Consider the following 23,658-nt stretch of genomic DNA (forward strand, 5'->3'; position numbering starts at 1 on the left):
AAACCTTTTAATCTTTTTACATATAAACAATGTCAAACACCTGAGAGCAGAAATGCGCGAGGCCTGCCAGAGACTTTTATTTATTGTCCACCACGTGACACCGCTGTCACAACAACCAAGGGGGTAATAAGCCAGAGATCGGACAGTGAAGCCGACCAAAGCCTGCATGGTCCATGTAGGCCCAAAATGACGTCAAAACCTTGTGACACCCCGTCCCTCATGAGATTATAAATTTTCAGTAAATCTAAAACAACTATTTGGCGATCAGTGACGCTGCTGGTGTTTGACAGGTGAGCCTCGTAGGTGGGCTGATTAATCAGTGACGATCCGAGTCAGACAAACACACTGAGCCATGAGACTTTTTGTTGGCGCAGCTACCAGAATTACGGTGTTTCTGCAGTTCTACGTCATTAAACCACGGTTATGCTGCGCGATCATGCGCAGTAGACGCTGGTGCCAACAGGACGTGGCCCTGTAGTATTTTATTGGTCCAAAACGGGCTTCACTGCTCGCCATTTAAATCTGCGGGGTGGCTTCGTCCAGTAATATACTGTCTGTGACAACAACAGGCTGGGAATGAGCGTGGCCTTTGACCTTCAGGATGTGATCACTATCACACAGACGAACAAGAAAATAAACCCATAATATTCTGATTTCAGCTTGTTAAAAAGTACATTTTCCACACAAGTTAAACCAGATAATTTACTTTCACATTTTTAAGCTTTACCAGTCTGAAAGTAGAGGATGGATTTAGTTTATGTGCTTTTAAACCTTTTTCCTTCATTTCTCAGATCAGATTTAAAGATTTGTGGCCTTAAAAATATCGGGCCTTCAAAATAAAATCAAAGAAATCTGGACTTTTTTGTTTTAATTAATTGTCTGTAAACAATTAAAGCCATCTGTTGAAAGTGTCGTCGCTCAAATGTTAAATGTTGATGTATTCATTAAACATAATATGAATCCAAGTATCTTTTTAGGAACCAAACCCTTGAGTTTGACTGTGATTAAAATTTAAACTCTTTTACTGGAAACGGAAGTGAAGAAAGAATAAAGTGACATGTCGTAAATCCAGAACATGAATGGAGACAGAGCAGCTGTTAACATCTGGTCACGTTTTATCTTTTAATTCACACTTGTATATCTTTTTCTTTTTTTTTTTTTTTTTACTTCAGGGAATGTTAGTTACTTTTGCACAGTTTTATATAAATAAATTAGCAGCGTCATTTTGTCCAAAAGAAGAAGATGAGTTTGATCCAAAGAGAGGGAAGAGTTTCTGGCAGGATGTTCATAAAACCCCCAAATGTTTGGAAATCAAGAACAATGTTTTAAAGTAACGCGCCGTCCGTTTGTGGTGAAATCTATGTGATGTCCTCAGTTTGGTCCCGCGTGTGTATTTACATGTGGGGGAGGAGTTGGTCAACGTGCCGCCGGAGCAACATGTCAGTCTGTCTCTTCGTCCTCCTCCTCAGCTGCGCGTCTTTACGCACAGTTTTTGGTGTCGCTCCAAAAAGATTAGATTTTATTACTGCGGTTCCTCCTGCAGAGAAATGTCCAGCTTAACGAGCCACTGAGTCTCGTGTTGAGGCTTTGAATTTATTTTTATTTTTTTTAAATTTCCTGTGAAGAAGAAAAAATGATGGACGTCTGAAATCAAAACGTTTTCAAAGGGTTTCTGGAATGCAAAGGCCCTTTTCAGCGATTAAAACCAGACTCCGTTGGAGAAACGTAAAATTTTCGAAACGCACTGCTACAGTTTCCTCACACTTACATTGTCAGACTCAAACATGCACTTAAAAGATTTGCTAATGTGACCTTTCAGGAACGTCCATCTTTAACAAGCATGTCTGTTTTTAGATTCATGAGTTTTCCACTTTGTTCCAAATAAAAAGGGATTTAATTAAAGTCTGGAAACCCCTAAAACAAATTCACCAATTAAGGAATCCAGCAGTTTTTTCCCTTTCACTCTTTGTTAAAAACTAATTTTTAGACCCAGTTTTTCTAGTGCACTGCAATAACATGACCATCAGTGATTGTTTAATATCGTATTTCCTTGAGGTGAGAAACAGTCAGATCAGGCCTGAGATTATTTCACAGTGTCCTGAATTGTTTTCTCATTATCTGTTTTTCCTTGTTTGATTTTAACAATTTATCATGACGTTTTTAACATATTGGAAATTAGGTGGCATCATCTCACAATTTGTGTAAGATTATTCTGTTTTATTTATTGATCAATGTTAAACAAGTGATCTAGTGACTGGGCGCCAAATGAATTCTTAAAATCTGATTTATGACAAAGTGAAACATCACTGAATAACTTGTCTGAGTTTTTAAGTGCACTGCAGGAATTTAACCTCCAGTTATTTCATCTTAAATTGAGTTGTTTTTTTTTGTTTTTTTAATTAAAGTTAAAAACCGGAACCATTTGCAGTTTAAACTGTTTGAAGAAACCCAGAATAAAAACGTGATCAACACGAGAGTCAGTCACTTGAGAAGCGGCTCGTTCTCTCTCATCAGGAGTCTTTTCTTCTTCTACGGTCTGGCCTGCTCCATCTGCTGATGCTGACTCCTTATTGCGAAGCGGCTCACGTGCACCGGGATGGGAACGACTATTTTGGGGTTCCGGGACGGCTCCCCGGATTTGTTGTTGACGTTCCCGGCTTTGACCCGTTTCCACTTGGCGCGCCGGTTCTGGAACCAGATCTTCACCTGTACCTCGCTCAGCTTCAGCGCATGCGCGATCTGGGAGCGCTCGGTTAACGACAGGTACTTCTTGCAGTGGAACTCCTTCTCCAGCTCCAGCAGCTGCTCGCTGGTGAACGCCGTCCGCCGCCGCCGGTTCTTCCCGCCGCCGCTCCCCCCGCCGCCGCCCGCCCCAGAGCCGCCGCCGCCGCTGGAGCCGTGCAGGTGCGGACCGTCATCCAAACCTCCTCCGTCCCCGTCGTCCTTGTGACACATGGAGGTGAGGTTGTCATCAGAGCTGTAGTCCAAGTCGCTGTCCATGGAGAAACTCTCATCTTTACGGCCGCACTCGTCCTCCTTGGAGTCTTCTTTACTGTGTGCTCGGACTGTGGAGGGAGAGGAGAGACACGTCAATATCATCATCACCACAAAATAAAAAGTATAAACACAAAAAGTTCACGTTCATTAAATCTTTCACAAATCGAAAGAGAAATATTTTTATCTGCGTGTTTCCAAAATAAATCCTAAAATGTTTTAACCTGCTTTAGAAATGAAAGATTAAAGAAAGACTCCTGTCTCCTTAAAATCTGCACATAGTTATTTTTAAAATAAAGTTTCTGATATTTAATTGATGCTGAATGGAAATCGATTTATTTTGACAGGAAATGTTTGTAAATTGAATCCACAGCTGACAGACATCTGTGCGACTGAATAAAAAGGGGAGGAGGGTGGTGGTGTTGGTGGGAGGTGTGTGTTGGGGGGGTCGTCCTGTCCCGTGTCAATATCCATCATCAGATCAGTGTTTGGATCAGAGCGGAAACACGCGCTCTGCAGGGAGTTTTATTTTTCACGCGTAATTACGCACGGAGCGTCTCCGCGCGGCCCGAACCTGCCGCTCAGTTTGTGATCGATCAAAACCTGAAAATGAACAGTTCAGTATGTTTCACAGATAAAGATTTTGCTTCAGTAAATAAATAAAAGATTAGAGATTAAAATCATCCAAGCGAACAAGTTGGAAGTAAAATTCTTTCTTCTCAAGAAACTGAAACAACAAGCAACTTTTTTATGACTTCCTCTAATGAAATGTTGATTTACAGCGTGGAGCCGCTGAGGCCTCAAATGTTTCTGCATCAGAATTATTTATGACTTCATGTCTTGATTATTTAGATTTGGACAGTAGACAGAAATGTTTCTGTGAATGAACTGACTTAATGTTTTGGTCTCAGAGTAAGTCCGCATTTAAAATAATTTGGACATTTCGGTGTCCTGAAACAATAAAAAGTATTCAAATCGCAACAAAACCTGCCAAAAAGATTCACGTGTTTTCTGTTCAGATCAGCTTGTTTGCGAATGTATTATTATTATTATTATTATTATTATTACTATTTTTCTTCTTCTAATAAACTAACAAAAATGTTTTTAAATTAAACATTTTTCTGAAGCTGCATTAAAAACAAATCAAACTCACTGGACAAGTGTTTCTTATATTTAAAGACCAGTGCGGGGGCAAAGAGTTTTAGGATTTGTGGCTCCAGCTGATTCCGTGTAAACGTGTTGTATTGACCCCGGACTTTGAGCTCCGTTCCAGTTTAAACAAGACGAGTGACCTACCTGTGGATGTTTGCACCGACGTGTCCGTGTCGTGGAAAGCCTGCAGCGCCGCGGACTCTTTCCCCTGCAGGAAGCTCTTGCCGTCCTCCGCTTCCAGCCGCAGCTCCTGAGTTTTGTCGAAGACCGCGTGCAGCGCCTGCGAGCCGAACTTCCTGGCCGCCTCCTGGTGCTGCTGGGACGGGGAGAAGCCGCCGGGCAGCGAGGCCATGAGCGTGGAGGTGAGCGCCATGCCCTGCGTCAGGCCCTGCGCCAGGCTGGAGCAGAAGCCGCTCTGCAGGCTGGGGATCTGCGGGTGCGGGTGGTGGCCGGCGGGGAGACCCTGCTGCAGGGCCGGGGGAGGCGGAGGAGGCGGCTGGAGCACCACCGACCGGTACGGCATGAACATCGGGTAGCCGGTGTAGACAAAGTGTCCCGGGCTGGGCTGCGGGGGCCCCCCGATCAGAGAGTCAATGCTGAAGGCGGTGGTGCTTCCGAGTGGCCGCTGCATCACCATGAAGGACGGGCTGAACGCTGCGCTCATATGAACGACCGCTGCAGCTCGGAGGAGACCGGAGAAGAAGCGCTGTGGGCGGCTGAGAAGGGACGACAGACCCCCGGTGGAGCCGCGGCTGTCACCGCCTCTCTGAGGGGACCGGAGTTCAGAGGAGCGATAATCCGATTAAACAAAACCATTCCATCTGTGCGGCGGAGGAAAGAAAGTCAGGGAGAAAAAATGATGAACAAAACTCGTCTTCTTCCTCCTTTTAGTTTCCCCACAAAAGATTCAACCATTAACGCCGCACAGCTCCGGTCTGCGTCGTTTGTCCGCTGACGCACCGTGCGCACGTCGGAGAGCGGAGCTTCCTGCGAGTCTCCACTTCAACTTGACCGGACACCGATATCACAGCAGCGGACACCTCTCCTTCACTCCCCCGCCGAGACAGAGTGTGCGTGTCAACTGTGTGGGAAGCGTGTGTTTCCTGCCGCTCAGCGCGCGTCCAGAGATGTTTTGGATTTAAATTGCGCTCCCCTCTGTTTAATTGCGCTGCCTTCTCCGCGCGAGCTCCGCCCCGTGCCCGCGCTCTGGCCCCTGATTGGCCGGCTGGGGTGATGTGACGGCTCGCCTTTGGTCTCCTGGATGAATGCCAATTACACAAATTGGGACCACAGGCCATTTAAGAATGTGAAAACACATCATCATAAATAATAAGCAGTATATATTCAGTAAATAATCGCTCTATGAACCCCCCTCAGCTCCCGTGTGTGTGTGTGTGTGTGTGTGTGTGTGTGTGTGTGTGTGTGTGCGCTGATCTGTATTCTTTTAATACATCGTGTTCAGTGAAGTGATCTCTTCCAACACAATGAGACAAACTTCTGTCTGAAATGAAGGATTGTACAAAACCAAAATAATTTTTACTTCAAACTGAGATTTTATTCTGAACGTCTGGAATCAAGTCAAAAACAATCAAACAAGATTAATCACCAAATAGCCATATTTAGTCCATATTCAAAGATCTGCAGTGAGACCAGATGTGAATGTTTTTAAACTTTAAATCATGATGATTGAACCTTAAAAGTCTTGTAGTTGTATCATCATACATGAAAAGCAGCGTTTCACTTCCTTTCAAACCTGTTTCATGATTTATCTATTTAGAGCCATAACCAAAACATTTAATGACACTTTAACTCAGCTTCTGATCCCCGCTGCATCTGTCAGTTTCTAATTTGCACACATGATCCGGCGTTTGACTCCTCTGTTATTTCTGCACTTTTATCAGCGTCTTTCGCCTTATAGATGTGATCCAGCAGTGATGTCACAGAGTCCTGGAGTACAACCGGTCATCACTGCAGCAAGGTGAGAAGATAAACCAGAGGAGGAGGCAAAAAAAAGCTCTTCTGCTGCGGTTTAGTTTGTACTTAATTTATCTAATGATGATCTTTTAAAAATCTTAACCAGACTGTAGCTGCCGTTCAGAGGTCGTGGACAAACCTCTCAGAGCGCCATCGTTTGCTCGAGTGACTCCATTTTAACTCATCTTTGAGTCCAGCAGACTAAAAATGTCCTGGACTACTTTAATTAGTAGTTAATTTATAAATTTAAAGGTGCCCTGTGGAGTTTCTGACCACTAGTAGCGCTGTGAAGCCATGTTTTACCTGTGAAGAAGAAAACTGCGAGCTACTGAACATGGATGTAAATAAAGTTGAGCGTAACTTTTTTTTTTACATTAAAACTCCACAGAGTTACAAAGTAAATGCCCGGTAACGTATGTCACTTCCTGTCTGGCTGCTCTGACATTTTTTATTAATTAAAAAAAGCTCCTACTTTGAGGACTGACACAGTTCAATTGGGGCCCCAGACTCTCTCAATTTGTTTTGTGTCAGTTGCTTTTCACTAAATTTAATTTATTTGGAGAAATGGACCACTAACACCAGTAAAACTATTATTATCATGTGTTTAGATTCTGCTTATTCCTTAACAAATTTATGTGTGACAAATAAACACAAATAGAGGGTCAGATTTGTCTCTCCTTCGGGCCCCCTGGTGGTTTATTGGTTCAACAAAACTCCCTGACGCATATGAACTAAAAGTAGAATTTTAAGCTAAACAAGTAACATTTTTCAGAATAATTCCTCCTCAGATCCACCAGACTTCATGCAAATTAGTCATGTTTTTGAGATTCATTGCTAAGAGGCAGTAGTTAGAAACAACCTCACTGTAATGCACAATCATGTCTGCAGTAACTTATGATAAATACAGCTGCAGAAAAACCCCTGAATCTGATTTTTTTTAAAGCTGTTCAGCACCAGTCAGACTCAGCGGCCTCCACAGCTCATGTTTCTGTGGCTCCTGATGAGGTTTGAAGGCATTTGCGGGCGATTATCCCGCGATTCATCTCCTCCAAAGCCGCACAGCAGAGCTTTAAATCACAATATTTGCTCCTGCGCCGGCATCAAACTCCATTTTAATGAATCCTGTAATGGCTTCCTCATCAATTAATACAAACCTCGTCGATGCCACCGGCGCTGCCGCGTCGCAACACATCATCGTGTGTAGCAAGAGAGGAAGCAGGTGACCTCTGACCCTGAGTGGATCTCCCAGTGGACCCCCCCCCCCTCTCTCTCTTCCACTGCTTCTCCTGGGCTGAGTCAAGGGCACGCTTGGATACCCCCCCCACCCCCCCTCCTCGTCCTCAGGGTCACTGGGACACGATCTCATTAAAGGCGGCCTGATCTGCAACTGCAATGCAGACATTAAATAGCAGTATTTTTCAATTAAGGCTGACAAATTCAATCAAAATTCCATAGATTAGGATGAAATGAGGCATGGGTCATTTACAAGGGAATTTAATTGCACGGCCATTAGACAAATAGTACAGCAGTCTCTGTCTCATTATCAATCATGCGGGGGCATCAATAGTAAAAGGTTGGAAGGCAGGGGAGGGGGCAGCGGGGTGCATAAGTGTAAGCGTCCGTGCACGGGGAGCGTGCACGTTACAGCGCTGCCACCACCGCAGAGCAGCTAATAAATATCCTCTTTTGTACTTATAAATTATCCAGTTTAATTAACAACATGGATTATGATTGGACTATGATTTAATTAAACCTTTCCTGCATGCAAGCCGAGCGCTGCGATCATCCATTATGGGCTGGGGGGGGAGGAGGGGGGTGAAGGTGGGATGGTGGAGGTGGGAGGAGTGTTGGGGGGGGGGGGCAGTTGGAGTGTAACACTGCACTAAATGAAGCTTCCTCTAATAGGAGCTGCTTACCTGCTAACATCATCAGTCGCTGCAACAAGCGGCGATAATAGGCCTCCAAATGGCCGAGGAGCATTTACAGAAATAAACCAGGACGCCGTTTGGTGTCCAAAAAAAAAAAAAAAACAGAGAGCCCCCCCCCTCCCCTGCATCTAAATCTAAAGCTAAATGGCACAATCTCTGAGAGTTTGCTGATATAACCGCTGTAAAGTGGAGGGGATGTGGCGGGAAAAGCAATTATGAAGCGCCGGCTGCAGCAGAGAGGCAGAGAAACAGATGCCTGGACGGGTGGAGGGGTGGAGGTGGACGTCGCCCCGGGCGTCGACGCCGCTCGACACGATTCAGTCAGAGCGGAGCGGCGTGGCGGAATCAACCTTTTCATCAGCCTCTAAATGCCAGGCCAGATTTACTCCCACACACACACGAAAACACGCACAGCGCTGTCGGACTGAACGCACGGAAGGCCTCGACGAACTGGAGGAGACTGGGAGAGATTCCCATCCCGGGTATTTTCAAGAACTAAGTCTTAAAAAGCAAATGAGGCTTGTTGTGTCGTTACTGAGGCCGTGACGATCGGGTGTCAACTCTAACAACCTGCAGCACGACCTTGTGTGACGTGCAAACAGCACCAGGGTCCCACTCAGACATCAGTGCCTTTGACTTTTGAAGTATTTCGGGTCGCTCGTCTAACAACGGTTAAAATCTTGTGGATTTAAGGATAATATCTGTATTTTTAAACCTGGGCCCTATTTCAACATGTGTTGGTGTGGAAATGTTTGGAATCCATGCAGACTGTTACACCAGGTTTCTGACAACATCATGGGAAGGATCCCTATGAGGGACTCATGAAACTGAAGTCTCGCTCAAGGACAGTTCTTGCTCTGATATCTGGTGATGTTGCAGGAAGACGACGGTGGAAACGCGAAGTAACGTTAGGAATAAAGTCTTGCTATCAGCTCCTCTACGTAAAACAACCTCCTCTCCCTCGTTTCCACCGCCGTCCTTATCCTCTCACGAGATATCGGAGCGAGAGCTGTCCTTGAGCGAGACTTAAGTTTCCTGTCTAAAACAAATGGCGTCAGCAGGACTCCCTCGTGCGGATCCTTCCCATGATGTTGTCAGACACCTGGTGTAACAGCCTGAGCCTGGCAACAAGAAGCTCTTTTTGAGGATGTTACGATGACGTGCGCAATTTCCCTGAAGAAAAGCGTCTGAGGCATACGTGGACTTCCACAGATATAATGACAGAGTTAAACCAGTTTTAATATTTTAATCTTAAGAGTGCACCAGACGGTTCAGTCCAGACGCTGGACCACATGTGCGGCGTTCACACTAAACGGTTTCAGAGTGGCGGTTGCGGGGATCTCACACGATCAAACGTGACGCGAGAGAAACAAACGTGGAGGCAGGCTGTCGTCGTCAGCTGGCTGAGCTCGTGTGTGCTGTGTTCTGCACAGAAAAACAAAAAAGAAGAGAATCAAACTCGATGAACTCGAGGCTGAGAAGAGAGAATCAGCAGGTTTATGCATTTCATAGCGCGAGCAGATGCACAACACGCTGGTGACGCTTCCCGGTCGGCTCGCTCTCATTGTTCAGTCAGTGACCTTAAGGTTACGCCTGTAGTCTGTACGCCCCCTCAACCTACAGGCCGATATCCCTAAAACTAACTGTTAGTTAACGTGACGAAGACTTTGATCCTGAAACAGCAGACTTCTTACAGACAACTCTTTCCTCTAAGTCACCAAAATGTCATTACTCACACATTTTGGGTTTAACCTTCTTTTGATCATTTTGAACTGAAGCTATTTATATTTCGAGGACAGAAATTGAACCAGAGTTTTCTTGTTTTCAGCGTCACAAAGCTTCTGAAGCAGATTTTAAACCGTTTTGGGACAAATTCTCTTCACTGCATCCAAAACTATGAACTTATTTTAAAGAGAAAACGACGAGGGACTTCAGGGTTCGAGGATTAATGTTGTTTCTTTTTGTTCAGGTCTTTGGCGCAGAGATACGCTGCAGGAACTCTGATTCTCCGGGTGAGTAAAATAGAAAATCTTTTCTTTCTGTCGTCCCAGAGGAGCGTCCAATCAGATCAGCTGATCAGATATTAAAATAAACACGTCTCGTCTTTGTAAATGAGTTGAACGTATAAGAAAACGAAGCAGAGACGCAGCTAAAGATGCCGCTGTGATTTCCTCCCAAAGCTCAGATCAATTAACATTTAGAGCGCTGATTGGATTTTTGATTATCGGAGCTGAAAGGGCCGCTGAGGTCGCCCAATGAGGGAGGAGGCCTGATGAGGATTGAGTTTCTTAAGTACATTCTGGCAGCAAGCGGGGTTAGTATTGATCGTTGCTCTGCAGAAAACCTCCATCCAGACGAGTCAGTTAATCTTTAAATCAGATTTTTCTGAACTCGAGTGGAAAAATCTACCGACGGGGTCAAAATCTGTCGCCTTTCTGTGCAACTCAGACGCAAGATGAGAGGAAATCAGAAATATATTTAGGCTGTTGTCAATAACATACTGTTGGGATAAAGCAAGTTTAAAAAGTCAAACTATTGATTTTATGGAAGTGTGCATACTTTATATTATTTACTTTGTTATTAAGTTCTATAATCATCTTCATCATGTCTTCAGTTCCTCTGTCGTTGGTTCATTTATTCGCCACAGAAACAGTCGCTTTGCACCTGACCACTTGATTTAACCAGCAGTTTTTTGCAGCGTGCTCTTGGACGCTAATTGTTCCTGTTTCTTCTTCCTCTTCTCTTTCTTCACCTTCATCTCACTCCTCTACCCATGATCCTCTCCTCACACTTATCTTTAGCAATGATAAATTAGATTTGTATCTATCTCCTTGTGTGTTTACAGTATAGTTATATGTTCAGTATATTTTATAATTAATTATAGAGAAAGTAATACGATTCAGGCACCGACTTTACTACCACTATTACTTTTATTGTACTTCGAGAACACTTCCTCTTATAACACCTCTAACATGCACTTCCTGTTTCTCTTCTTCTTCTTCTCTTGTCTTGATCGCACTATTCGTTAACTCTCACTGCTTTCCCATCGATGCCTAAATGATTTAACTTAAAAATTATGTGATTCCTATTTCCTGATTGTTTGTTTTATTATTAGTTTTATGATTCAGCATTTCAGCTCATCTTTGTAAACGTAAACCATCACGTCTGAGACTCGCAGACTAATTAAAGTCACCACAACCTGGCAAAACTGTAAAACCACCTTTACTGCTCGCAGGATAAAATACAGACGGGGAGATTTTAAATCCTTCAAATCCACAGCCAGAGGTTCATTTGCATATCACCTTTTTACATATACTCTCATTAAAATTGTAAATTATTGAACCCATGTGACAAAAACAAGAGAGTGAATCCTCAGTTTTCTACAAAAAAAAAACGGTTTACACAGCGCCCCCTTCAGGCTGATCACTGCACCATAGAGGACTCTCAAAGTGGCTGAGGGATCAAAACAAACATGCCGAACAGATCCCGTGCCACAGTTTGAGGACATTTAGAGTGCGCTAATTGCTGTGGCAGTTTGGGGAACGTCCCGTCGTGTCTTCGGGGGTTCAGGGGAGTTTCACAGAGCAGAGGGAGGAGACGAGTCTGCCGCTGTGAGCTGGACCTTAAAAATCAGACAGATTAAATAGATGAAGCCCTGAAGGTGAAGCGAGGAGTCGAGCAGGAGGGTCGCAGCCGGTTAAATACAGTTCTGGGAGTCGAGTGTTGAAGGATATTCTAACATGTTACTTTCTCTTGAGGTCTTGTGTGCTTTTATTAAACTACAGCTCTGTTAAACCAATAAATAAATAACAAAGTCGGTTCCTGCTCTTCAAATCCATGCTGTGTAACATTTAAAAGCCCTTCAGTACATTTAAATATTTCTTGTCAATCTTAATTATTAAAAAAACATAATACAAACCTTTACTTAGCAAAAACAAAAGAAAATATGATTTAAAAAAAAGGGCACAGAGGGGAATAAAAAAAGGGTGTAAAATCATTTTCAGATCAGCAGGCAACATGTTTCGTCCTCGGGCGCCAACAAAGAGGCCTCATTTAAAACTAATTATACACGAGCAGCTTGACATGCAAAATTAAGTCAAATGAATTCTTGAGGGATTCAAGAGAAATTAGAGCCTGAAACAAGCTGACGAGCATCAGTCTGAACGTTTCTACGTTTGTACTTCCTAAATGTTTTCTTATTGCAGAGATGACAAATAAAGAACTAGTAGAGATAATTTGTTTTTTGCAGCAATAAAAATGCTGTTTTAACAATAATTAACACGCAAAATGTTAAAACGAGGGAAAATCTGGAATTACAGCATTTGATAATTCAGTTTCTGGTAGAACACATTCAGTGAAAGCAAACAGATTTTTAAACATGTTTATAAAAGTAATTTAATACGCTCTCGTATCTCATCCACAGAGAAGCCGCAGTCGAATGTTAAAGCTAACGAGTTGTGCTGCTAATTGTTAACTGTTGGGCTGATAAGTGAATGCACTGAGGGAGATTTGGTCGGATGATGTTTTGATGCACTTTGTTGTTTCCTCTTCGCGGACTGTAAAGTCTTCATCAGATTGTTGAAACAAATCGTCCTCTCAGGCTTATTTTAGTTTTTAACTGTCTGCAGGTAACTAAAATATTTTAATTAATCTGTCGTTGAAAAAGTTGAACCAGAGAGCAGGCGGTGTTTTCCTTTTGTTAACCGACCTAAAATGTTTTATTAATTGTCCAATGGATTATTCAACCAATAGTTTAACGCTGCCTCAGCAGAGATTGCTGGACTCCTAAAAGTTCAGTCTTAAAATTGAATGTTTTTGTACATTTTAGAAGTCTTTAAAATGGGTTTAAAATGTCTCATTCAGCTCTGTCACCCACATCGCCGTGTTGAATGTAGTATTTTAAGCCTGAGTGGGTTATAAAATGATCTGACTGGAAGGTTTTTACTTCAGAATCAGAAACACATTTATTGCCAAGTAGTTTTTACACGTGGTGACTAGATGCCAGACATAAACAAACATGTATAGATGTAAAAATATGGAATAACAAGAAGTACAAGCTAACAATAAAATAGACCATGTGCTGCAATGATTAATCAAATAATCAATTAGTTGTCAACTATTAAATTAATCACCAACTATCGGTTTGAGGCATTTTTTTAAAGACAAATTATCTGATTCCAGCTTCTTAAATTTGAATATTTCCTGGTTTCTTTGCTCCTCTGTGACAGTAAACTGGAAGTCTTTGGTTTGTGCACAAAAACGAGACATTTGAGGACAACATCTTGGGCTTTGGGAAACACTTTTTCACAATTTTCCGACATTTTATAGACCAAACAACTGATCGATTAATCGAGAAAATAATCAACAGATTGATCGACAATTAGTGCAGCCCTAGCCCTTTGTTTTTCTGTATTACATCAGAGTAAATTAAATATCATTTGGGTTTTTCCTGTTGGTCGAACAAAACAAGGATGTGAACTAGTTTTCTGATGTTTGATTGACATTAATCGATAATCACATGAATCAATAGCATGTCTTTTTTGTGCTGGTGTGCAGCTCCCTGCAAGCTTCTGGAAAAAGAATAAAACACTAAAGAGAATAAAAGCGACACGACAGCTGGTAGTGAGCGTTTAAAAACAGGGTCAGGATGAAGGAGAGTCTGCTTCAGTCCGAGTGTACAGACATCCATCAACCTGCATCAACTTTCCAACCCTCCGCAGAGCAGGTGTGCCGGCGGCCTCTAATGACTGCTGTTACACGCAGGAACCGGCCTCCCCCCCTCTTTAGGCCAACACATGTGAAGACACACAGCTTGACCTTTGACCTCCCCCCATAAAAACATGCAGATAAGTATACGCTCCCTGCTGGTGCAAACCCAGGGGATTAGAGACGTCCACGATCTGAGACAGACACGAGTTCAGCCGGTCGGGGAAGAGGAACCTTCCAGAAAAAAAGAAAGGAATCAGATGGCGAGCTTCAGACGAGCTAATTAGATCTGCCGAAATGTTCACCTCCTCTCCGTCTTCCACACGGCTAAAAGTGACTTATTTAATTATTACAGCCTTAATTACTGCTGGTACAATCACCGAAACAGGATGCGAGGAGACGGCAGCTAAAATTGGGTTAGAGCGGCCTCGCCGTGCTGGTTTCCTCTGGGTTAGCTGCGTCGGTTTCCATTAGCAACACGTCGGCGCCGTGTGAATCTGCTCGTCTCCTCGGCTGCCTGGGAGAAGAGGAGCGTCTGAGAGCCTTCACATGAATGAGCGCCTTGTCTTTCGGTAACACGAGTCTCACCAGAAATGTCTCACTTTGTCAACAATCCTCTGAGTCTGATTAACTTTATTACCCTCGTTAGTTGTGTCCTCTGCTTCCTCTGTCGGTTTTCACGGTTGTTCACAGGTCGAACACGTCTGTTCACTGTTGTCAGGGGGGTGAAGGGTTTTTAACATCACTGTGGGAAAGAGTCTGACTGTGTTTCCCTCCTTATTTAGTTACTGTGATGAATTCCTCCTGCAGTCTCTTGGTTTTACATCTCTGTTTTTCTCAGACTTAAAAAGTGTTTTGGAATGAAATTAAAAGCATTATTCAACGTTGGATTAGTTATCACAGAAGTACTAGTACTAGTATTACACTAGTATTTCAGTGATGTAAGATTTCAACCAACAAGGTCATGCAGTCACATAAACAGACCAGACTTTAAAACCGACAAACAGATTGTTGAGTTGGACGTTGGGTCGTCTCTTTGTCACAATTATAAAAGACTGAAGTTTTGAAGTTCTGAACTGGACGGTTTAAGTCGACCCGACTTTAAAGCTGCATGGAGTTGAAATTAAAGAATAACTCGAAAAGAAATGTAGAAAAGTCTGGTCTACAATTAACTTGGAGGAACTCAAGATTAGAAATACTAAAGACTCACTCACTTTTGTTGAATGTTAGTTTGATTGCACAACTTCTAGATTGTCTTTTAATACCTATAAGACCTGAAACAGAAATAACAACCACATCGATTATCATGTGTGTAATGTACAGGAAAAATAAACACATTAAAAGTCCCAAACACTGGACTGCAGCCTGTAAAAGGACACGTGATACCAACTCATTCTCACTCTGAAGTCGTCACATATGGACGCATGGTCGAGACCCGTTGGTGTCAGTTTGTAACGCACTTGGAGAAGCCCTGTAGCGGCGTAATGAACGCTAAAGGTAGGTGTTATTTAACAGTAAAGTCAGAGTAAGGAGCTGGTTGGGGTGGAAAGTGGGCCAGAAACCAGAATTTCAGTCAGGAGATCGATGTTCATTCCCCGTGTGAAACTAAAAGTCAGCTCTAAATATTTTTAAGTTAAAGGTTCAGTGTGTGATATTTCTGAGGATCTGTCGACAGAAATGCAATATAAGATCCATAACTATGTTTTTTGTGGTCTATAAAGACCTCACATAATACACCATTATGTTTTTATTACCTTAGAATGAGACATTTCTATCTTCCATGGACGTCATGACTGAGATCTATTTCAGCACCGCTATCAAAGTATTCGTTTATTTATTTTTTTTGCCGCTATCAAAGCACCATAATCTTTCAGTGGGACAGATATTATTGCTGGCGGACAGTTTTGGCGAGGGTCCATAATCACAGAGAGAATGAATGTGTTTCCCTTGTCGATATTTGTATAAACTTTATTTAATCTGTGGTTTATAATGGACTGTGGTGCAGAAACAGTGACAGTCTTTCACACCCCTCCATGTTGTCTGTCAGTGGCCAAGTCACAAAAACATGTGGTTTTACTGAATAATTAAGTATATATAATTTCTTAATAAATATACCTAAAGAAACCTCATTTCTTGACTGGCCACTCTCTGCTGTCACAGAAAAGACACCTTTTGTGCTGTGTCAGCCACCATAGCTGTCCTATGTTCTTTGAAAGCGTAGGGGGCAGTGGTAGACTGGACAGATGGTTGCAATTCACAACCCTCACCACTAGATGGCAATAAATCTTACACACTGAGCGTTTAAGTCACATTTTCCTAAACCTAACCAAATAGTGACGTTTCACAACTTTAAGTACTAGTTTTATTTTGAAGGTTAATTTATTATTGCTAACTTAACCGTGGAGTCCTACACGCCCAAAAAAACGTTGCCAAAGGGTGTTAAAAATCGCCACCAAGCGTCCATATGTGACGGAGTGAGAACGTGTAGGTGATAAACAAACCTCACAGGCTGAAGCGTTGCATCAATGTAGAAATGTTTTGGGAGCGTCTGCGCGTAAACAACCTCTCAGCTCTCTTTGGTAGCCGTTTCTTTTTGTCCTGCAGCTGCAACAAACCCTCTGCACGGTACATAAATGAAGCGTCAGCAGCGATTAACTTTGCTTCAACAACATGATTAAGAAAACAAATTAGTACTTTATGATTTTCTAGTTGCCAAAATCAGGAAACACTTTCCATGTAAGCTGCGTTCTGTCTCTTTCACTTTGCTCCTCAGTTTCACATCTATTACAAATTAAAATGTCCATTAAAATACTATTAGTGCCATTAAGGCCGAGTCTGTAATGGATCAGACAAGCTGGCGCAGGAGAGGACTTTTATCTGCTTACCTCTAGAATATGCAGAGAAAACATGTCGTTAGTTTCAGCTTCACAGACAGAAACTGTGGAAAAAGAGAGTTTACAGAGCTGGACTGTCTGACACACAGATGGAAACGATGTGTTTGTGTTCACCGTATTTCCTGTTTGCAGCAGCAGGACAGAGCTGGCTGCTTCGGCTTTATTTGAAATGGCCACCGTGGGAATGAAGTCTGAGCTCATTAGACTGTCGTCTCCCTGGATTTGATCATCAGCTAAATGGTTAAAACTCAAATTAAAGCACTAGCAACCATCAGCCTGTTTGGAGGACAGGTTGATTTCAGCCTCGGCCGCTCTCTGGCCGTCTTCTCTCCTGCGTCGGGCTGAAAGAGCTGTGACAGATCGCTGGCTGAGCATCAGGCGGCAGTTAGTGCTGCTTCACTGTGTCAGGTAAGAGGCTGTAATGAGGCCGACAGTCGAGGGGCTTCCAAGAGCGACAGGAAGCAGAGCAGAGGAGCAGTCGAGACTGACGGAGAGCTTTTGAGGAGAGAGACAAATAACCGTGGGTTAAAGGAACAGTCCAACAATTTGGAGTCGGATCATTTTCATCTCTTTGTGTCTCATAGAGAGTTAGGACCAGGTCCTTTAATCAAGAAGGAGAAGCTGCTCTAACTTAGGTACTCCATCGCTGACCAGGTGGACAAAAAGAAAACAAAAGGGAACAGTTTATTCTTGGAGTCCTGTATTTGGATTTCAGACAAATGTCACATCATCATTGCTCTAATTTTAGAAACTCCTCTTCCATTAAGAGTCTACAGCTGACTTTAAATGTTGAGCTGCTGGTGGTGCTACATGAAAAATCACCTGATCACATACAGTCATTAAAATCCATCCTCTGGTGATCATGAATGAATGAACCAAACTGCATGTTAATTTATGCAGCAGTTAAGTGAAAGTTTCATGAATGGTCCTAGAACATGTGCAGTACCACTGAAAACAACAAATTACGACCTTTTTTAAGTAGTTTAGTGTTTAAAGGATGAAATCATTTATTAGTTTAAGGTGGAATAATTAACATTTATGGTGTAAAAGAAAGGCTGTGGCTACCAGTAAGGACACTGGGGACATGTTTTCTTGGATTCTGGGGGTTTTAGCAGCCTGAGTGACATTCAACAATTTAAAAACTTCAATACATATAATAATAATTTGAATTTGCTAACTTTCAGGCCAAAAGAAATTAGACAAAGTACTGGGACAACAAAAACACAAACTGTTTTTATATTTCTGTTTTTAAACAAAAGAGATTCAAGTTGTTTATCAGAGAGCTTCAGAGGTTAGGAGGTGTGTTTCTGACAGAGCCGGGCTAGCAGTTTCCCCCTGCTTCCAGCCATTATGCTAAGCTACGCTAACCACATCCCGACTACATGACACTCATCTGAACATCTGACTTGAGCTAAATGTTGAACTATTGTTTCACAGTAGAGTTTTTGATGTATTTAAAGGCAGCATTGATGTGCATTTTATTGAATTAAACGGGTTCTGCGTTGTTATATTTGTCGACATTTGTTGGTTCGAGTAAAAAAGGCGGTGAGGTGGATCTGAACGGAGACTCTGAGCAGAAGACTAACTCAGACTCGTCTGAACGAGTCCATGAATGTATAAACTCGCTTGTGCTTCATGTTAATGAGGCCGCTGTGGTTTGGATTCAGAGAGAAAACGTTTCTCAGACGGACGGAGAGAGAAGTCAACAGCCACGTTAACCCCTGGACACTCAGACGTTTGATGAAGCGACGAGCGCCGCTCTCCCCTCGCCACGGATCCAACATCATTAGCCGGGAGAGAGACAGTATGTTTCGGCCCGCACCGCCGGTAATGAGCCCTCGCCATCATCCCTCATGCCGTAATTAGCGGCGGGCCCGCCACTCGGGCCCCCTGCTCACCGCTAATGGAGTGAACAAGGCAGAAAACGAGCACTATTAAGGCTGGACATGAATTCCAGCTCGCCATGTGAAACCCTTGAAACATAATCGTCTTCATCATTCAGCGCTCCGACTCCGGCCTCCTCCGGATCGCTGCCTCGTCTTCTGTCTCCAATCAAAGCAGAAGGATGGATCGGGAGATCCGGCGTCCCGTCTCCGTCTCCAGGTGGGAGACTTCAAATCTGAGTCTGACTCACTTTGAAACACAAGACACCTGGAACCATGTGGCAGGATGGTGGCTTTAGTCTGTCTGCTGAGGGTAAAGGAAGTCCTGCAGGTGATGTGAGCTGATGAACACGACTCTTCGGCCATCTTTGTTGTAGTTTAAACATCAGTTCATTGACTCCTCGTGGCGGAAGAACTCTGGACATCAGCTTTGACACTCTTGTCACACCATTAAATTATTATATTGGTTATGCTGAGTTACTTTTCTTTATTGATTAATCTTTTTCTTGATTCATCTTTTATCCATGGCAATGAGATCCTTTTTCACTTCCTGTTTCTTACCGACAGTCGACGTTGTTTTTTAAAGCATGAACAGGATCGTTAACTAACCTTAACCGAGTGGTTACTACTGTAACCATGGTGACAAAAGTCCTCTAACCTTAACCAAGCGGCCGTTTCAACCCAAGTCGAGACCAAGACCAGAGTTTATCAAGACTGAGACAAGACCAAGAGTTTTAGGGTCTGAGACCAAGTCAAAACCAAGACCGAGTCAAGAGCAAGACCAGTTCCCCACATTACATGACAATAAAATGTGGAACGAGATCATAGATACTTCTCAGATTGACCTTAAAGATCCACATACACGTCTTAAAAGACTTATGAATTCAGTATTTAAAGACGATTTAGATCTCACTTTCAGAACTTCAGTCTTTGTATTTTTTTAATTGTAATAAAGAAACGACTAAAAGTCCAAGTGATCAAGTTGTTTAGGAACAATGTTTTTTCTTATTAGCGTATACAGTTATTCCCAGCATGCATTGCATTTGTGTTAAAAGATGATGGAGGTTTTGGCTGAATCCCAGTCTGCTCACTCACAGACTCTGAGTTCTCGGTGAGTCCATGAGGGCTTAGGGCCGTCCCGCTGTCAAATCATCAAGTGCACAACGTCTCTCGCAGACTTTCTGAGACTCAACTGCTGACTTTCCATAAGTCTTCTTCACCTGAGGGAATTACCCACAGTTCATAGCGTTGTGACGTTAACCCTCTTTTGCATGAGTTCTTTTTTCAGACGTAAAACAAAAAGTTTCAATGTATTTTTGTTGCTTAACATTGCTTAATGTAAATAAATATATATTTTTTTATTAACTAAAGGGGGGGTTTGTTGTCATATGCCAACAACGCGCTATTGTGGAACATGCCATAAAATAAAGTTTGTCTCTCAAAATGTGCTTTTATTATAAACTAGACAAAACGAATTCAACTTAAATGGATAGCCCAATGTTTATACTGTGATATTACTTTCATTTTCAAACAGGAATTCCTGCTGATGTGATGTAATCAAATTGTCATAGTTTCAAAATAAAAGACCCATGGATTTTGAAGCACTTCCTATTAATAAAATGTAGATAAAGTAATTTTTGCCATATGGCAACGCCATGCACATCCAGGGGAAGCTGGCATCAACAAAAGTGAACAAATATGGTAGGGGAAACAAGAAGAAAATAGGTTTACTTGTTAGTGTGTGATGCTGTTTTGCACTGAAAATACGTTCAGATCAGACAGTCGGAAGAAAGTAAAAAATGTAAAATAGAAAATGTCCCAAAACCACAATTGTTTTGGTGTAGTCAAGGTCACGTGACATCAAAGTGCGGCGCTGTCCCGTTAAACCATTTCAGGCCCTCGCGGCCTCTCAATGTTAAGCACGTCAGCTAAGTCTGTGAGGGTTCAGGGTTCAGGCCTTAGCGTGGAGATTGGGATTAGGATTGGGCCTTTGACTCAGTCCCACACACGCAGATTCATCTGCGGCTGAAAATAGTCCCTAACAAATGCACTACTTCCTGCTGTTTGTTTGTTTGATAGAAAAGCAGCGGTTTTAGGAAAAGAAATTCAAACTATGTGTTTGTGAGATGTTTCTAAAGATTTACGTCTTCAGTAGGAACCGACGGGCTCAGAGCTGAGAGCCACAGACAGGAAGTCAGACAAGTGTTGAGAGACGCACGCGGTCTGAAACACAGAGAAATGTAGAATAATCGGAGGAAACTGAGAGCAGATACATGAGCAGGTCGTCACGTAAACATTTGATCCCATTTGATCCAAATGAGAGCACCAGAGGTCAAAGGTCAAAGCCACAACACCTTGACAGAGGAATGCTGCAGGCAATAAGAGGAGCCGTTTGTGTGTGTTTGATTATTTGTTCATGGGTGTCACCTGTGTGTGATGAGTGACGGGGGCGCGGACATGTAATGGCCGCGGTTGGCAAGGTCAGGGAGGTGATTGGTCGCATGATCAGAGCGGGGTGAGGGTGGGCGGGGTCAAGGTCGCGGCTGATGATGACGGCTGCGATGCTGACAGCAGGCGATTCATGCCTCGTCCTCACAGCGTGCTGCGAGTGTCTGTATTAACGTAAAACGCACACAAACCAACGCTGTTCAGAGCTGAAACCATCTGTTTATTAATCAGTTGATTGATTGACAGAAATCCGCTTTTCTAAAATGTCAGTGATGTTGGTCAGTAAGAATGAACATTTTGTCACTATTATCCAACATTTTATAGACCGAATGATGAAACCAATAATCAAACTAATGCTTTGAAGATTAATCCCTAATTAAATGAGTTTATTTGATGAACATTTTGTAATTCATACAGTCTGAAATCATCCTTTTATTCACTGGGTTAACTTGACATTGATGAAACACAAACATTAATAAATTGTTACTGAAGTCAAGCTAATATTAGCGTTTTGGGATGTGTTGGTGAGAAGTAAGATGTTTTAATGTGGCCTTAATCTATCTGCAGTTTGATCAACATATGGACGCACGGTCAAGACCTGTTGGCGTCAGTTTGTAACGCACCTAGGGAAGCCATTTATGAACGCTAGGTGTAGGATATTTAACAGAAGAGTCCAAGTAGTTGTAGAGGACGGTGGGCCCGAAACCGGTTTCCTGTGTGAAATAAAAAGTCAACATGAATGTTTTAATTGAAGTCCTGTAAGTTGCCTACCCTACGCAAGTAATGTAACTTAACTTATTAGGTAAAGTAACGTAACTAACGTAGTTATTTTAACTTTAACCATTTCCTAAACCTCTCACCCCCAACCAGTCGAGGTGGATGGCCGTCGAGGTTTCTGCCTCTTAAAAGGAAGTTTTTCCTTGCCTCTGTTGCCTACTGCTGCTCTTGGTGGGAGTCTATCACAAAGTACGGTCTACACCTGCTCTATATGAAAAGCTAAATAAAATTGAATTGATTTGAAACCTAACCAAGTTGTTTTGGTGCCTAAACCTAACCAATGTGCGATGTTTCAATACTTTAACCACTGGTTTTATTTTGAAAGTCTAACCAGACGTTACATGTTTATTGTTGCTGACTTGACCACGGAGCCTTAAATGTCGAAAAGGTCGCTAAAGGGTACCCAAGGAGTGAAAAAGTGACATCAAAGGGTCTTGACCAAGCTTCCATGTGTGAAGAGTTGGCAGTGAGAACGTGTTGGAGTGACTGTGGTTTCTGGCGTCGATACAATCCAAGACGATAAACACAGTAAAGGGCATTTTGCCGATAATTAGCTTCTGTAGTTTATTTGAATGTCGGATGAAGGACTTCTTGGTGTCATGCAGCGTTTTTACAGTTGAGTTACCAAAAGTTCACTCCATGTACGGAGTCTAACATCTGGTTCATGTTTGCGACTATTTGTGTGATTTTTGGTAAGAAGTTGATTTTATTTGTGTTATTTTTGAAAAATATTTTCCCAGCAGGGTGAGAGGTTGTAAGTGAAGCACATAAAGTCTTGACTCTCACACAGAAACACCTCCATTCTGGATCAATTACCGTTCGGGGGAGCAGAGAACAATTAGCCAGCTGGCTTTTATGAAACAAAGCAATTAATGTTATGCTAATAAGTCAGATTTTGAGCAATTCCAGATCATTTGCTAATCATTTACTAATTACTTTGACGACTCTTTAGTGCATCAAATTATGAGTGATTAATCGGACAGATCTGGATATTTAACTCCTCACAGCTCCACATCTGGACCACATGTCACTCAGTTTGACAACATCGCAGACTTTCTGTGGGATCTCAGAAACTGAGAAACTGTTTAATTTAGTGTGAATATGACGTGTTAACGTTCACATGCAGAATCCTACTGCATGATAATTACATGTGGGGATGAGGGAGCAGTCAGATGTAATAAAATGATAAGATATGTTTATAATATTACAAAAGCTTCTTATCAGTAATGTAGCACTTAAGTCATATCTGTTGAAATATTATATAAAATAAAGTATTTCTTTTTTCTTCAGTTCCTGTTAGACTGCAGAGTGTCCTCAGGTTGTCTTCCTGTCAGTCTAGGTGTACGTTGCTTCCATACTTACCCCTCCCAGAGGTAACATGGAGTGGAGGTGGTTGAGGTCAGGGCCAAGTGTTTGTTAAAGGTGGGGTAAGGCCCCATCCGGTCTACTCCGTTTTATAAAATGAATACGATCTCCGTCCACAGCAGCGTTTCAGCTGCGTATCAGGCCGTTCAGGTACACTGGGCATGCGGTGTAAACATGAAGCAGATGGTGTATTCTGTAGTTACGGAAGATTTGGTGAAAGAATAAAGAAATACAGACAAAGAATCACACCAGATTTTATTTTGCATGGACCAATAACGAGCCGGGACTGTTACTGAATGTAACACGGGAGTTAAAAGCGGCTGTGGCGGCAGGAAGCAGAGTTGTTGCAAAGTAAACGGCGACATGAACAGTACAGGTGTAGGCTGTGAGTGTTACTTGCATGGTACAAAATATTTTAATAAAAATACCCCGTCAGCAGCATCGTGTTTCTGCTTTGCAAGAGCCAATCAGAGAGCCGAACATGAGCGTCTGTGACATCGTTTCTGAAGTCCTCCGTTTTTGCCCGTCTGCACTAAA

The 23,658-nt window shown here is 42.6% G+C and overlaps 3 protein-coding genes across 3 annotated transcripts in view; 1 reads left to right on the forward strand and 2 right to left on the reverse strand.

Moving 5' to 3' along the window:
• Positions 1 to 23,658, reverse strand: part of LOC119910112 (nucleotide-binding oligomerization domain-containing protein 1-like) — a 1,078,472-nt gene that overhangs the window by 975,437 nt on the left and 79,377 nt on the right. The window lies entirely within an intron of this gene.
• Positions 1 to 23,658, forward strand: part of LOC119881802 — a 727,332-nt gene that overhangs the window by 694,049 nt on the left and 9,625 nt on the right. The window lies entirely within an intron of this gene.
• gbx2 (gastrulation brain homeobox 2) lies at positions 1,114 to 5,465 on the reverse strand. The gene is made up of 2 exons (XM_038727839.1): positions 4,291 to 5,465; positions 1,114 to 3,065 (listed from the first exon to the last, which is right to left on the reverse strand). Exons 1-2 carry the CDS (start codon positions 4,808 to 4,810, stop codon positions 2,530 to 2,532), a joined length of 1,056 nt encoding a protein of 351 aa, XP_038583767.1. The 5' UTR covers positions 4,811 to 5,465; the 3' UTR covers positions 1,114 to 2,529.

Source organism: Micropterus salmoides, unplaced genomic scaffold, assembly GCF_014851395.1.
Source record: "Micropterus salmoides isolate LMB-PRFRI ecotype aquatic unplaced genomic scaffold, ASM1485139v1 Ms_hic_scaffold_1, whole genome shotgun sequence".
In the NCBI taxonomy this organism is placed as follows: domain Eukaryota; kingdom Metazoa; phylum Chordata; class Actinopteri; order Centrarchiformes; family Centrarchidae; genus Micropterus; species Micropterus salmoides.